This window comes from Schistocerca nitens, chromosome 1 (genome assembly GCF_023898315.1).
Source record: "Schistocerca nitens isolate TAMUIC-IGC-003100 chromosome 1, iqSchNite1.1, whole genome shotgun sequence".
Lineage (NCBI taxonomy): Eukaryota > Metazoa > Arthropoda > Insecta > Orthoptera > Acrididae > Schistocerca > Schistocerca nitens.
In genome coordinates, this window is record NC_064614.1 from 1058472006 (window position 1) to 1058487861 (window position 15856).

Sequence of the window (15856 nt, forward strand, 5' to 3'; positions counted from 1 at the left end):
CTGGGACAGGCATAGTCACTTGCTCTAAAAATTGTTGGAAAATAGCTGCTGCACTAGCCACACCAAAAGGAAGGTGAAAATAGGTGATAGAGACCAAAACGAGCATTCAAAACATGAATGCACCAAACTATTCATCCACAGGAACCTGCAGATACACTTCAGGCAATTCAATTTTAGAAAAGCACTGACCACCCAATATTTTTGTCAACAGTTCCTCCTGGCATGGGAGAGGATTCTCATCCATGATCAACTACACATTGACAGTAGTACTGAAGTACCACAGAGGCGAAGTTTCCCTGGCGGCTTCTGAACTACAACCATCAGAGACAACCATTCACTAGCCATAACAGGTTGCACCACCCCTAGACAGTAAAGTCTGTCCAGTTCTGCTTTCACCTGATCTTTCACAGTGACAAGAATAGGACACGCCCAACAAGAATGAGCCACGGTCTCCAAAGAAATGACAGCAGAAAAATTCATAGCACACCCTATACCTTTCGAAAACAAATCCGAAAACTCCTCACACAGTGTTTCCAATTGAGAATTGAGTACCTAATTGGACATAAGGTGAACTACGTCAGTGATGGAAAATCTAAATGCCTGAAATGCGTTGACCCTGAACAAGTTCTCAACACTGGCATCAGCGACTACCAAAAATGTAATGGAACATACCACTGATTTGTAAGAGGCAGATTCTGTAAATTGTCCCAACAGCACAGTGTTCTGTTTCTTATAAATGACCAGCTTAAGCAGGACTGGTGGCAATGGCTGCTAGCCTAAACCCACATAGGTTTGAGAATTCAATAACGTAAATGCAGCACCTGTGTCAACCTGTATCTGGAAAAAAAAAAAAAAAAAAAAAAAAAAAAAAAAAAAAAAAAAAAAAAACCTCTTAACTCGATAAACAACTTGGGAGAAGTCACAAGCATTACAGTCAAATGTCCATATCCTGAGTAACCTTTGGCGAACGATACAAGGAGGCAATGTGGCCTTTTTCTGCCAAGTGCTTAGGGCACTTTGAATGTTCATGCTGGACAAAATAGAAAGTACAAGATGGAAAGAGAGAATGCTGATGCTGGTGTTGTGGCGGTCGCAGCTGCTCGGGCTGACCTTGGTCTTCTAGGCACTAGGCCCGCATGTTTACTGCCACCACTGCGGCTTACTTTTGCAAGCTACCTGTCATCCTAGTGGGCACATCTTGTGACACTACTGTCAGTTTTGTCACTTGCTGCTTGAGAAACTTCAAAAGATTGTGCTATTTGTAAAACTCCTCCCAACAGTGGGTTTTCAAAGAGTAAAGCCATTTGGCATACTTCCTTCTCTGGAGCTATGCAGATAATTGTGTTGTGCACCACAGAGTCATTATGGACATCAGTAACAAATTGACACATATGGCTCAGGCCGTGAAGTTTGGCTGCCCAGATGCTGTGTGACTGGTTTGGTTTCTTGTGGCATCAGAAGAATTTAACTTGCACTGCTATGACATGCGTTCATTTGCAATGGTAGTTGGACATAAACTGCACATGTGATCAAAAGTAATAGAAGCCAGTTCTTGTAAAGGAGCAAGCTGACACAGGAACTGATACACCCTACGTGGAATCCACAAGAGGAATAAGACTTTGCACAAATTTGAGTCTGTCACTACCAAAGCCAAAAAATGCTGTCTCAGTCTATTTTTGTAAGCTTCCCAATTCTCAGCTGAAACATCATATGGATGAAAAGTGGAATGATACCCTAACTGTTAATGGAGGATGACAAAGTGGCCAATGGTGATGTAAACTGTTCAATCATGGCAGGTAGCACAGCATCCTTGATGGTTAAACATAATTAAACGGCACTTAAAAACTGCACACATGTAAACCATCCTATCTTTGTTGCCAATCGTGTAGTAACCAAGTAATACATGAATCCAAGCCAAATAACAAAAATATGGCTTTATGAATAAACCTCTGACCAATAAAGGAAATAAGCCTTGTGTGACTCCACACGTAAAAAGACAAAAGAATCATACAGAATGTGCAACATAAGCGATATTAAGAACAACTGATGTGAGAGGTACAAACTAAAAGAACATAGTGAGAGTGAGTCAGCACTGCTCTGTGCGTATATACACTATGTGATCAAAAGGATCCGGACACCTGGCTGAAGATGACTTACAAGTTCGATACGACGTCCATCGGTAATGCTGGAATTCAATATCGTGTTAGCCCACCCTTAGCCTTGATGATAGCTTCCAGTCCTGCAGGCATATATTCAATCAGGTGCTAGAAGTTTTCTTGGGGAATGGTAGCTATTTCTTCACAGAGTGCTGCACTGAGGAGAGGTATTGATGTCGGTCAGCAAGACCTGGCATGAAGCCAGCGTTCCAAAACATCCCAAAGGTGTTCTATCGGATTCAGGGGAAGACTCTGTGCAGGCCGGTCCATTATAGGGATGTTAATGTTGTGTAACCCCTCTGCCTCAGGCCGCACATTATCAACAGGTGCTCAATCGTGTTTAAAGATGTAATCGCCATCCCTGTATTGCTCTTCAACAGCGGGAAGCAAGAAGGTGCTTAAAACATCAATGTATGCCTGTGCTGTGATAGTGCCATGCAAAACAAGGGGCGCAAGCCCCCACCATGAAAAACATGGCCACACCATAACACCCATGTCTCCGAATTTTACAGTTGGTACTACACATGCTGGAAGATAACCTTCATTGGGCATAGCCATACCCACACCCTGCCATCAGATCTCCATTCAGTGCACCATGATTCATTACACCACACAACATTTTTCCATTGTTCAATCATACAATGTTTATGCTCCTTACACCAAGCAAGGCGTCATTTGGCATTTACTGGCATCATGTGTGGCTTACGAGCAGCCGCTTGACCATGATATCCAAGTTTTCGCACTTCCCGCCTAACTATATAGTACTTGCAGTGGATCATGATGCAGTTTGGAATTCCTGTGTGATGGTCTGGATAGATGTCTGCCTATTACACATTATAACCCTCTTCAACTGTCGGCAGTCTCTGTCAGTCAACAGATGAGGTCGGCCTGTACGCTTTTGTGCTGTACATGTCTCTTTATGTTTCTACTTCACTATCACATTGGAAACAGTGGACCTAGGGATGTTTAGGAGTGTGGAATTCTCACTTACAGACATATGACACAAGTGTCACCCATCACCTGACCTCGTTCGAAGTCCGTTCTGCTCTCTCACAGTGTCTAATGACTAGTGAGGTTGCTGATATGGAGACCTGGCAGTAGGTGACATCACAATGCACCTAATATGAAAAACGTATGTTTTTGGGGGAGTCCGGATACTTTTAATCACGTAGTGTAGGTGCGAGTCCCTGATAGACGGCCAGGCAGAGAACGTGCCATCTGTATGCTTCCTACGGATGACCTTTAGTGGCCAGCCAGTGCTGATACAGTTGGCAACTGATTTAAGTACACATGCGTGGCGACACTACAATTGGTGTACTCAGAGTCAAATGCTCTATCAGCAGAATACAACAGTCTCCATAATTGACTAATTGGACAGTCATATAGATGTCTGAAGATAAGTGCTACATATTAATTAATTATGACATTTTGCACAAATAAATAACAAAAATAATGACAGCTAATTGTGACATGTCAAGTATATATTACTTTTACTAAAGAGAAAAAGATATGCTATCAGTACAAGCTTAGAAGAGGTGAAACATTGTAAACAGCTACAAACAGGAAAATAAAGAAGTGGAAAAATAAAGAAGTGGAAAAATAGAATAAATATGTTGAACCAGTTTGTTGCTAACACAGTCTGATCAGAGGTTAGACTTCTCATAAATTATTTCCTTTCTAGTAACATTGTTAAATTGTGAAAGAAAAGATCACAGTGGCCCAAGTAAACATAACCACTAAATCTATTTCACTTGTATGCTGGGAAAAAGCCACAATCATGAAGAATGAGAAGGGAGAGTGTGAAACAAGAAGAAGTAGCAAAAGGTTTCAGTTTGAAAAGGTAGAAGTAAGCAAGAAACTTTCAGATTTACATGTCCTTCAGCATCAAGTTCATTAGAAATGAAGCACTAGCTCAGTTGGGGAAGTGGAGAGTCTGTGGTCTTGTCGAAGGAATTTTCCCACAGAATTTTCTCAAATTGAATTACGCAAACTACAGAAAATGTGATAACTAAATCTATTTCACTTGTATCCTGGGAAAAAGAATGAGAAGGGAGAGTGTGAAACAAGAAGAAGTAGCAAAAGGTTTCAGTTTGAAAAGGTAGAAGTAAGCAAGAAACTTTCAGATTTACATGTCCTTCAGAATCAAGTTCATTAGAAATAAAGCGCTAGCTCGGTTGGGGAAGTGGAGAGTCTGTGGACTTGTCGAAGGAATTTTCCCACAGAATTTTCTCAAATTGAATTACAAAAACTACAGAAAATGTGATGAGTGTGACATATGGGAATTAGAATTGTGCTACTTTATATGTAAGTCCAGTGTCAACAGCAGCATCATATTCTCTCTGAAACTATAGAAACGAGGAAACATGTGGTGTAGTTGTATAAGAAACAGAAATTATGAACATAAAGAAATATGAATATAGTTTATAAAATGGTCAAAAGGACAATCATAGGACAAGATTGTGGCCTGACTTCTGACATGGATGAAATATTTTCAGAAAAAACTGATTAACTAAATATTTAATATAAAATTTATGTACCAGTACAAATACTGAACACTCTTGACATAGAGTGTGAGATGAAAGAAGCTTTACATTTCAGAGCAAATTTAACTTACTTCTGTTGAGAAGCCTGTATTGTACTCATGAACCTGCTGCACACTGATGGCTTGTTAGCTTAAACAGTTATGTGAAGTTATATGATGGAGATGCTATTTCAAACAGATGTAAAATAACTGTAAAATTCAACTGCTGTGATAATATACTGTATCTTCAAATTCATTTTTCTAATTGGATGCAATACTGAAAACACATGATGACAATGGAAATGATTTGAGGCGATCAGAAAAATCTGGGTCATAATACTGAAAGCATGTGATAACACCTAGTAACAGATTCAACAAACAGAGGGACAATTGAAGTGCAGGGTTAAAGTTCTAGGAGAAAGTTCACATTTCATTATGTGACTATATAAAATAGTAAGTACTAGTAAGCCTGATGATAAATGATGTGAGACATCAATTGATACGAAGAATCATCTATGATTCTGTGGTATGATATGAAGCATCTCTGTACATTCCTTAAAAAACAGGGTTCAAGAAAATTCAAGATAAACAATCAACATACTTTGACTGTTAAACTAGAAACATAGTGCATTACAACAGAGAATGAGGAAAAAAGTTTGTTAATTTTCATGTTAAAAAGTACTAATCAAATTTCAACAAAATGTAACAATATTTTTATTCTCCATTCTCCTTTATCTATCTCCACTGGAATGTGGGTGGAATTCATCAATGGAACCAAACATCTGGAACATATCAAACATCAACATATAAAGCAAAGAGTTAGTAACATTGTTTTACATACCTCACAATCTGGATCTCGATAGGCCCTGTTTGTAAATGGACTCTGAACACTAAGTGCTGCAGCAAGCGACAGTACTGGTTCAATTTGGTGGAAGAGTGAACCTGCTACTAACATCTTGCCAAGACTGATGTCAACAGGTAGATTGGAGAGCACACGGCCAATGGTTGTCAGTTTTTCTTTATCATCCATCGCACCCTGGATTGGGAAAAAATACACTCCTGACTATCAAAGAATTTCTGAGACAAGCAAAATACAGAACAAGAGAAATTTAGAATGGTAATAAATAGATATGTAGACACACATGTGAATGGTAAAATATGGCATTTTGAGCTACTCTTTCTCGTGGCATTACAACTCTGTGTCGGTATTACCCTCTGCAATAAGTTTCCTCTATTCTGTCCTCTCTAGGGTAGTTCTTCATCATCCTCTACAAGTTTTACGTGCTTTCCCACAATGCCTATCCACTGCTTTTGTGGTCTCCCTGTCTATCATGTTCCTGGTGACCGTTATTCAGGAATTTTCCTTCCAGCATCCATGCTAAGATCATGTCCAAGTCAGCCTATCATCCCACTTTTTAACAATCTTACAATATCAGCTCCTTGTATAAGGTGGTCCAACTCAGCATTTCTGCTAGATCTCCATTTATCATTATTATACTGTACTGGATCACAGGTTTTTAGATATTCTCAGCTGCTGCTCATCAGTCTTTGTTAATGTCAATGTTTCACGTCAGTAGTTTATGACTGGCCTGATCATGAATTTTCATATTTGCAATTTAATCTGTCTGTCTAATATACTACTCTTCATTTGTATAAGATTACTAGCTGTACCCAGCCATGTGTTGTGGTGGCTCGGTCTGGTAAAATGGAAAAGAAAGAAAAGAGAAAGCACAGTTTCTAATATGTATGAGAACTGGATATCCATCCTAATCTTCTTTTATCCCCTCTCTTTGTCCATCTCCTCCTCCTTCCTCCTCGATCTGTCCACCTTCTCCTTCCTCTTTTCTCTCCAACTTCTCTTGGCTCCCATTCCCTCCCCCTGTCCACCGCCTCCTTTCCACACTCTATGTCCATTTCCTTATTCCATTTTGTTATTTCATCTCTCCCCCTCTCACTTTTAGCCTTATTTACTGTTACTGCAAATTTAGATTCTGCAGTAGTATTCTGACCATGAGCTGATAAGCCAGAAATACAACAGTACTATTTAAAATTTGAAGTAAATTGGTCAAGAACTTTTTGAGTATTTTGTGAATAACATTTCATATCACGTATGTTACACACATTTATATATTATGTACATTAAAAATATACATCCTATATTCATTCAAATGTTTGTTAGAGTAACATGTAAAATTATGAAGTAAATTGATCAAGTTCTTTTTGAGATTTTTGGTAACAATGTTTCCCCTTTATATATTGCATATACATTTACATACCATACACAGTACATTAAAATAATGTATAGCCTACTGTCCATCGGAATGTTTGTTAGAATATCATGTACAATTTAAAGTAAATCTGTCGAGAACATTTGAGATTTTTTGATAACAATGTTTCCACTCTCTACATTACATATACCGTGTGTGTGTCTATAAATAGCCAATGTTTGTCCGAATGTTCACTAAGGTATCGTGTGAAAATCTGAAGTAAATCTATCAAGAACTTGTGATGAAGCAAGTTGGGATTTTTTTACTTCCCCTCTTGTTTTGCCATCTGCCTCCTTAAAATTCATTTTTTCATTTTTGACTAATTACTGTTAACATATATGAGTATAATCTGCATTTCAATAAGAGAGACACGTTGGCCCTCAGTCTTAAAGGATATAGTACCAGATCTAGCTTTGTGCTTAATTCTGTGTACGTAATTGATTTTCTACTTTATTTTGGCTATTACTAGTTAATATCTTTTATTATAGGGTGAAATCAGTAATTGTTTCATAACTTAAATTCTATTGTTGACTTATAAACAAATATCAATTCTAATTTGGAGGAACAGCGAACAGCATTCTATAAGTATTTATTTGGCTCTATTCGAAAACATTTTAGCACAGCCAGTCCTTAATTAATTCCAAAATAATTACCAGTTCTGTCCAAAGTATTGTTTGTGTAACTAAATCTGTTAATTTCATCATTTGAACAAATAATTAGGCCTAACTCTTGTAGTAGAAGAAACTGTTAAAAAGATAGAATTTTTCAATGTATTCAGTTAATTTAATGAGTTAAGTCTTAATTTTAATTTCTGTAAATTAATCATCAAAAAATGTGTAGTTTCAGTGCCTATTATTGTGATGATATATAAGGGCCTGATTTTTGGTCCTGAGACAGTCAGTCCATGGACAATTTTCAGACGAGAAACCCATGCCCATTAGGTCAACAACAATGCATCAACTTAATCGTGAAACAGGTGGTACACCGATAGGCCATGTGTTAATACAATGACAGTTTCTGTTCAATTTATCTGAAAGACTGTGAAATGTGTGGTTAGGTTTTTACTGCTCATACATGTTCAACAGTAAACTATTGTAGCAGTATGTTGATGATTGCCTGCAAACTATTAATGAGGCTTATTGAAAGTTAACTGATAGGGAACTGGCCATATTAACTGTGTATATTTGGGGGGAGTGAGGGGAGATTGGGAACAGTGAAAATAAAGAACTATGAAACACAACTGTGCAAACTGTGTGCTACATCATTTATAGTAGTCAGTGTTGAACTTCCACCCCCCCCCCCCCCCCCCAATTTTTCAGACAATATTACAACAAAGTACGTCAACACGAGGACCCCAACGAAGAAATAAAGCAGGCAAATGTCACAAAGTTTTTGAGATGTTTGATAATAAATTTCTGACATCAAAAAGTGTATGATCACTGGCTTTTAGGGCAAAGGTGAAAGCATTTCCAAAATGACTAAATTTGTGGACTGTTCGCATGCTGCCGTGTTAAAGTATACAAAGCATAGCAAAAGGCACCACCTAAAACCAGTGACAAGCAACTGTTGTATACCACGGGCCATAGATGACAGGGCTGAACAACAGCTGTGGAGATGTGTATGGGCAAATAGATAACTGAAGGCCCAGATGAACCAAGGTGCTAGCAACAGAGCCTTCTCAATGTATATTCAGCGAACGTTGCTGCGTATGGGCTTCCGCAGCAATCGCCTGGTTAATGCACCCATGCTGACTGCTGTTTATCAGTGATGAAGGCTGAAATTTGCATGCCAATACCACAACTGGATGTCTATTGAATGGCAACAGGTGGTCTTTCTGAATGAATGATGTTTAATGCTCCATCAAACAGATGGTCACTGGATTATCAGAAGGGTCCAGGTAGTAGGAGGGAGCATTACAATCCAAGGAATTTTTTGTGCCATTCCCTGGGTGACCTTATTTTTCTGGAAGGCACAATGGATTAACAAGTATGCATCTATTCTTGGGGACCTTGTCCATCCCTAAATGCAATTTGTTTTTCCTCGGCACATAGCACTTAACAGCAGTACAATGTAATGTGTCACAGCTCGCGTAGTATACATGCTGGTTTGAAGAGCACCAGGATCAAAACTGGCACTAATATGGCCACCAGACTCCCTGGACTTGAAACCCAAGCACGAATTTGTGGGACCACCTCAATTGAGTGGTTTGCACTATGGATTCTCAACCAAGAAACCCAGCACAGCTGGCCAAGCCACTGGAGATGGCATGGCTCCACATCCCTGACAGTATGTCCAAACATCACTGACTTTCTTCCTTTATGTCTCGCATGGTCCAGACTGCAGAAGGCAGTTATTCAGGCTTTTGAAAGGTTGTTATATTAATGTGACTGGACAGTGTACGTATTCCTAAATACTGGCATAAAAGTACTATTGAAGATGCTGTCATAGACAACAGTTCTTCAGCAGTAAGTAGCTAGGAAGTTCAGAAATCAGATCAAAAGCAAATGAACGGCCTACCCAACTCCTTGTGTTTCATGGTTGTGAAGACAAGTCTGCATTAATTACAATAAAATACAGTACATTTTTCTATGGATTAAATAAACATGCAGTTACGTACGTAGTGTCTGATGTACACTTAGTAGTGACTAGTTTGTATATGTAATGAGAAGCATACACAGTGGAATTTCGATTTTATGTTCTTCGATTTTACATTTTTCGCGATTCTGCACCATAACTTTGTAGTCCACGTGAAGAACGCATAAGATCAATGCTAAAAATTCCCTGATTTTACATTTCTTCCTCACAAGGTTTACCTCAATCTAAGTTCTTACTCAATGTCTCGCTTGACTTCGTCCCATTTTCTTCCTACTGACATATGATGTGACCGAACAACTAAGTGACTCAAAAGACAGATGATTCACACCATGGGTGGTGGTGGAATTAAGGAAATATTTTAGGCTGTTGTGGAGAGGAGAGATGTGAGAGAGGAAATGTGGATGTAATCCACAATTAGTATTGTCAACACAACTTGCAAAATTTAGCTACACCTCCAAATTATGATACAAATACTGCTAGGTTCAAGCAGTAATGAAAAAACAAGACAGTCGACGCGAAGTGTTCCAGACTGAGCCAATATGCGATGAAGGGGCCCAACCACCACCTTTCCTTGTGCCACTTATAACTCAGTCTCATCTTCCTGCATGTATTTCCAGCATACTGTATTCAGTAACAATATCAATAATTCACTTTTTAAATTCAAACGCTGAGTCTTGAAGAATATGCTCAGTCATTATCGAGGAAGTGTTGCCCATTTCCGGCTCGGGAACTCTTATTGGCTGGTGATTTGTTAAGTCACCCAATAGCCACTGCAGCCACCACACCACACTAACACACGTAAAATGAGCTCACCTACTGGATGTGTGGAGAGGGGGAGTGGCCCTTCTCCAATGCGACTGCAGATAGGCATGAAAGCATTTTGTGAACTGCTGAAAATGTACTTTTTGTGCAGAAAATGTGTTATGACAGCGATGTTACACATAAATAGAACAAGGATTTTCTGATAGCACATTTCATGTTCAAATCTGACATGATACAGCTGCAACAACTACATACACTACTCGTGTATATACTTTGCACTACACACACCACTCACTGTAGATCATAAAGATTGGCAGCACTGATAGTGAGTATGAAGCGAAACTGTAGCACCTGAGCTTCCTTTCTACTTTACATTTTTACACAGTGAACAAAATTCACTGAGCTGACTTCTAATAAGCTTGCAACTTCAGTTGGGGAATAAACTTATCTCATTTCTTCACTTCTTTGTTTCTCTCATCCAGCCTAAAATAGCACTTTAACGGTGGTGAGCATATGAAGTGCAGCTAATAAGAAAAGCTTTAAACAATAACATTAATGAAACAAAGTGTGTCATTAAGCAGATGACCGCATTTATTTTTATGGTTTAATCACTATGGTTTAATTCACCCTGTTCATCAATTTTTGCTTTTTTCTGAGTGGGCACAAAGGACAACTTCACAAAATACATCTTTTGAAGGCATAATTTGTAGTCACAGCATGTCAAACAACATGTCAATACCTTCTACCCAGATACCAATTTCAAATTTATTATGAGTTTTTACCTGCTGTTACACATAGGTGATTTTTTAAGGACTGGTGAAATTAATTAGCACAAATTATTGCATAAACATTGTATTGTACATTTAATTTCTTTCACTTAGACAGATTTTATACAAATTATTGGAGAGGATTGTGATTTTTAATCATATATGCAAATTACTTGTGTTTTTGCTCATATTTTGGCGGATTTTTAGCATTTTCCTCAGTTTTGCATTTTTTAAGTCTGGACCGCACAGAAACATAAAACAGAGATTTCACTGTAGTTCTATATCATCTCTCAAATTAAATATTCTACATTCATCATACTAATTCGAGGGGCATTGTAAAAGTCCATGCAAAAATAAAAAATACTTACGTGTTTGGGGTAAACCTTTTTTATTTTTCAACATAGTCTCCTTATAGACTTACACACTTCGTCCAACGCTGTTCTAATTTGATGATCCCTTTCGAATAATAGGAATTATCCAAGTCTGCAAAATAGCTATTAGTTGCTGCAATCACCTCCTTGTTTGAATAAAATCTTTGTCCCGCCAGCCATTTCTTCACATTGTGGAACAAATAGTAGACCGAGGGAGCCAAGTCTGGAGAATAGGGGGGATCTTAAATGAGTTGGAATCCTATTTCCATTAATTTTGCGACCACAACTGCTGAGGTGTGTGCTGGTGCACTGTCATGATGGAAAAAGACTTTTTTGCGGTCCAATTGCCAGCGTTTCTCTTGCAGCTCGGTTTTCAAACTGTCCAATAACGATGAATAATATGCACCTGTAATAGTTTTACCCTTTTCCAGATAGTCAATGAGTATTATCCCTTGTGAATCCCAAAAGACAGTCGCCATAACCTTTCCAGCCGAAGGAATGGCCTTCGCCTTTTTTGGTGCAGATTCTCCCTCAGTAACCCATTGTTTAGATTGTTGTTTGGTCTCAGGAGTATAGTAATGTATCCATATTTCGTCCACAGTGATGAAATGATGCTTAAAGTCCTGCAGATTCTTCCTGAACAGCTGCAAACCATCCTTGCAACACTTCACATGATTCCATTTTTGGTCAAGTGTGAGCAATCGCGGAACCCATCTTGCGGATAGCTTTATCATGTCCAAATGTTTATGCAAAATATTATGTACCCATTCATTTAAGATGCCCACAGCACTAGTAATCTGCACCTTAACTCTTCTGTCATCCATCACCGTATCATGGATTTTATCAGTGATTTCTGGAGTTGTAACCTCCACAGGGCGTCCAGAATGTTCAGCATCACTTGTGCCCATATGGCCACTCCGAAAATTTTCAAACCACTTATAAACTGTTCTAATTTAAGGTGTAGAGTCACTGTAATGTTTATCAAGCTTCTCTTTAGTCTCCTGAGGCGCTTTACCTTTCATAAAGTAATGTTTAATTACCACACGAAATTCTTTTTCGTTCATTTTTTGACAATCACTTGGCTTCTTTGATTCACACGAATGCCAAACACAAATAAATATACCAATAAGGCTGAAACTTGGTGTGCATTCTTTCCAAAGATGCTACTAACTAAACATGACCTTGATACACGCCAGTCGTGCCATCTCTCGGACTTTGCACGGACTTTTGAAATGCCCCTCATACATACAGTCTCACAAGCTGTAAATGCTAGTGTACAAAACAATAATTAAACACCAGCATATATATCTAGCCATTGTCATTTCCACATATTAAAAAGTTCATTACTACATATACTGTCTCTTATTATTTTGTATCTCTTTTTCATTCTATTCTACCTGTCAGATCTCTCTTTCCAACCCTTTCCTCCTTACCTACTCACTAAAACTTTTCCTTCTCTTGGCTTGTATATTTATTTCTTGCCCATTTCTAGATTGGAAGGGAGAAAATAGTACCACATGATTTTTATTCACTGTATTCTACACATATTTTAAACATGGATGTTTTAAATTGGGCTTTACTGTAACCACTACTGATATCAATTGAAACAACAAGTGAGAAATTTGTAGCTTTATCAATTGAAACAACAAGTGAGAAATTTGAGACTTGTAAGAGTAAATTTGTTGTTTCAATCAAGCCTACATATTGCTGAAGTGAATATGCCATGTGTTGTGCAGACCTCTTGAGCCAACATCTTACAGAATACAGAACAATCTTCGTAAGCTCTATACTGTATCCTGCTACTAGTGCGTGTGACTGTGCTGGTGCGATGAGTGTAGCATTGCTGCATGTGTGAACTTAAATTGACCACCAACTGTATCAGTGCAGGCCGGCCACTAGAGACTGCTTGTAGGAAGCATGCACACAGCACGGTCTCCGCTGCACCACCTACCAGTAACCTGTGCCTATATAAGTGCAGAACAGTGCTGACTAACACTCACTATGTTCTTTTAGTTTGCACCGTTCACGTAAGTTGTTTTATGTATTGCTTATGTTGCACCTTAGTATGATTTTTTTGTTTCATTACACATGGGGTCATGAGAGGCTTATCTCTGTCATTGTTCAGAGGTTTATAAATAAAGCCATAATTGTGTTATTTGGATCAGTTTCATGTATTATTTGGTTACTACACTCTATACTACCAGGGCCATAATCTGAAAACTCTGTTTTCTTTTGTTTCAGAGTTTTGGAACGTATAAACACATATCGATCAAGAATCACTAAATTAAGAACTTATTAATCAGTACTAAACATGGATTTGTGGAATATACAAGTTGTACCATCTACAACTTTTAAGAATCAAAAAAGAAATAATCATACATGATGTTTCAGAGAAAGGATGGCATTCTCAAGGCTGTCAGCAGGTGGTGGTTCAATGAATGGAAATTTTCGTGCATCTGGAAGACCCATAGCTACCATCTGCAGCAACAGCGAGTCAAGAGGAACACGTCTTATCTCAGGAGTTGAATATTCCTCCATTTGAGAATACTCTTCTTCAGAATATAGACGATAACAGATGCCTGGTCCTGTGCGACCTAAAAGAAAAATTGGCAATGGTAAGTGATTTTTTTTTTAAATGGATAATTTACAGAAAAAGTTTAAGATATATGGATGTATATATGTTACTGTAGTCATGAATCTCATGAAATATATTTGTAATGTTGTAAATATAAATGAGAAAAAGATTGAATAATCAACAAAAGGATAACGTTCTACGAGTCGGGGCATGGAATGTCAGAAGCTTGAACATGGTAGGGAAACTAGAAAATCTGAAAAGGGAAATGCAAAGGCTCAATCTAGATATAGTAGGGGTCAGTGAAGTGAAGTGGAAGGAAGACAAGGATTTCTGGTCATATGAGTATCGGGTAATATCAACAGCAGCAGAAAATGGTATAACAGGTGTAGTATTCATTATGAATAGGAAGGTAGGGCAGAGGGTGTGTTACTGTGAACAGTTCAGTGACCGGGTTGTTCTAATCAGAACCGACAGCAGACCAACACCGACAACGACAGTTCAGGTATACATGCCGACGTCGCAAGCTGAAGATGAACAGATAGAGAAAGTGTATGAGGATATTGAAAGGGTAATGCAGTATGTAAAGGGGGACGAAAATCTAATAGTCGTGGGCGACTGGAATGCAGTTGTAGGGGAAGGAGTAGAAGAAAAGGTTACAGTAGAATATGGGCTTGGGACAAGGAATGAAAGAGGAGAAAGACTAATTGAGTTCTGTAACAAGTTTCAGCTAGTAATAGCGAATACCCTGTTGAAGAATCATAAGAGGAGGAGGTATACTTGGAAAAGGCCGGGAGATACGGGAAGATTTCAATTAGATTACATCATGGTCAGACAGAGATTCCGAAATCAGATATTGGATTGTAAGGCATACCCAGGAGCAGATATACACTCAGATCACAATATAGTAGTGATGAAGAGTAGGCTGAAGTTCAAGACATTAGTCAGGAAGAATCAATACGCAAAGAAGTGCGATACGGAAGTACTAAGGAATGACGAGATACATTTGAAGTTCTCTAACGTTATAGATACAGCAATAAGGAATAGCACAGTAGGCAGTACAGTTGAAGAGGAATGGACATCTCTAAAAAGGGCCATCACAGAAGTTGGGAAGGAAAACATATGTACAAAGAAGGTAGCTGCGAAGAAACCATGGGTAACAGAAGAAATACTTCAGTTGATTGATGAAAGGAGGAAGTACAAACATGTTCCGGGAAAATCAGGAATACAGAAATACAAGTCGTTGAGGAATGAAATAAATAGGAAGTGCAGGGAAGCTAAGACGAAATGGCTGCAGGAAAAATGTGAAGACATTGAAAAAGATATGATTGTCGGAAGGACAGACTCAGCATATAGGAAAGTCAAAACAACCTTTGGTGACATTAAAAGCAACGGTGGTAACATTAAGAGTGCAACGGGAATTCCAGTGTTAAATGCAGAGGAGAGAGCAGATAGGTGGAAAGAATACATTGAAAGCCTCTATGAGGGTGAAGATTTGTCTGATGTGATAGAAGAAGAAACAGGAGATGATTTAGAAGATATAGGGGATCCAGTATTAGAATCGGAATTTAAAAGAGCTTTGGAGGACTTACGGTCAAATAAGGCAGAAGGGATAGATAACATTCCATCAGAATTTCTAAAATCATTGGGGAAAGTGGCAACAAAACGACTATTCACGTTGGTGTGTAGAATATATGAGTCTGGCGATATACCATCTGACTTTCGGAAAAGCATCATCCACACAAATCCGAAGACGGCAAGAGCTGACAAGTGCGAGAATTATCGCACAATCAGCTTAACAGCTCATGCATCGAAGCTGCTTACAAGAATATATACAGAAGAATG

At 38.5% G+C, this 15856-nt stretch overlaps 1 protein-coding gene across 5 annotated transcripts in view; it reads right to left on the bottom strand.

The window, feature by feature from the left end:
- The window catches only part of LOC126197430 (probable ATP-dependent RNA helicase DHX34), a 191449-nt gene that overhangs the window by 84272 nt on the left and 91321 nt on the right, over positions 1-15856 (bottom strand). For all 5 annotated transcript variants that reach the window (XM_049934634.1, XM_049934633.1, XM_049934636.1 and 2 more), the window contains 2 exons: positions 13819-14033; positions 5519-5713 (listed from right to left, as the gene is read on the bottom strand). In XM_049934634.1, coding sequence (XP_049790591.1) covers positions 5519-5713; positions 13819-14033 — 410 coding nt within the window. The remainder of the gene's footprint in view (positions 1-5518; positions 5714-13818; positions 14034-15856) is intronic.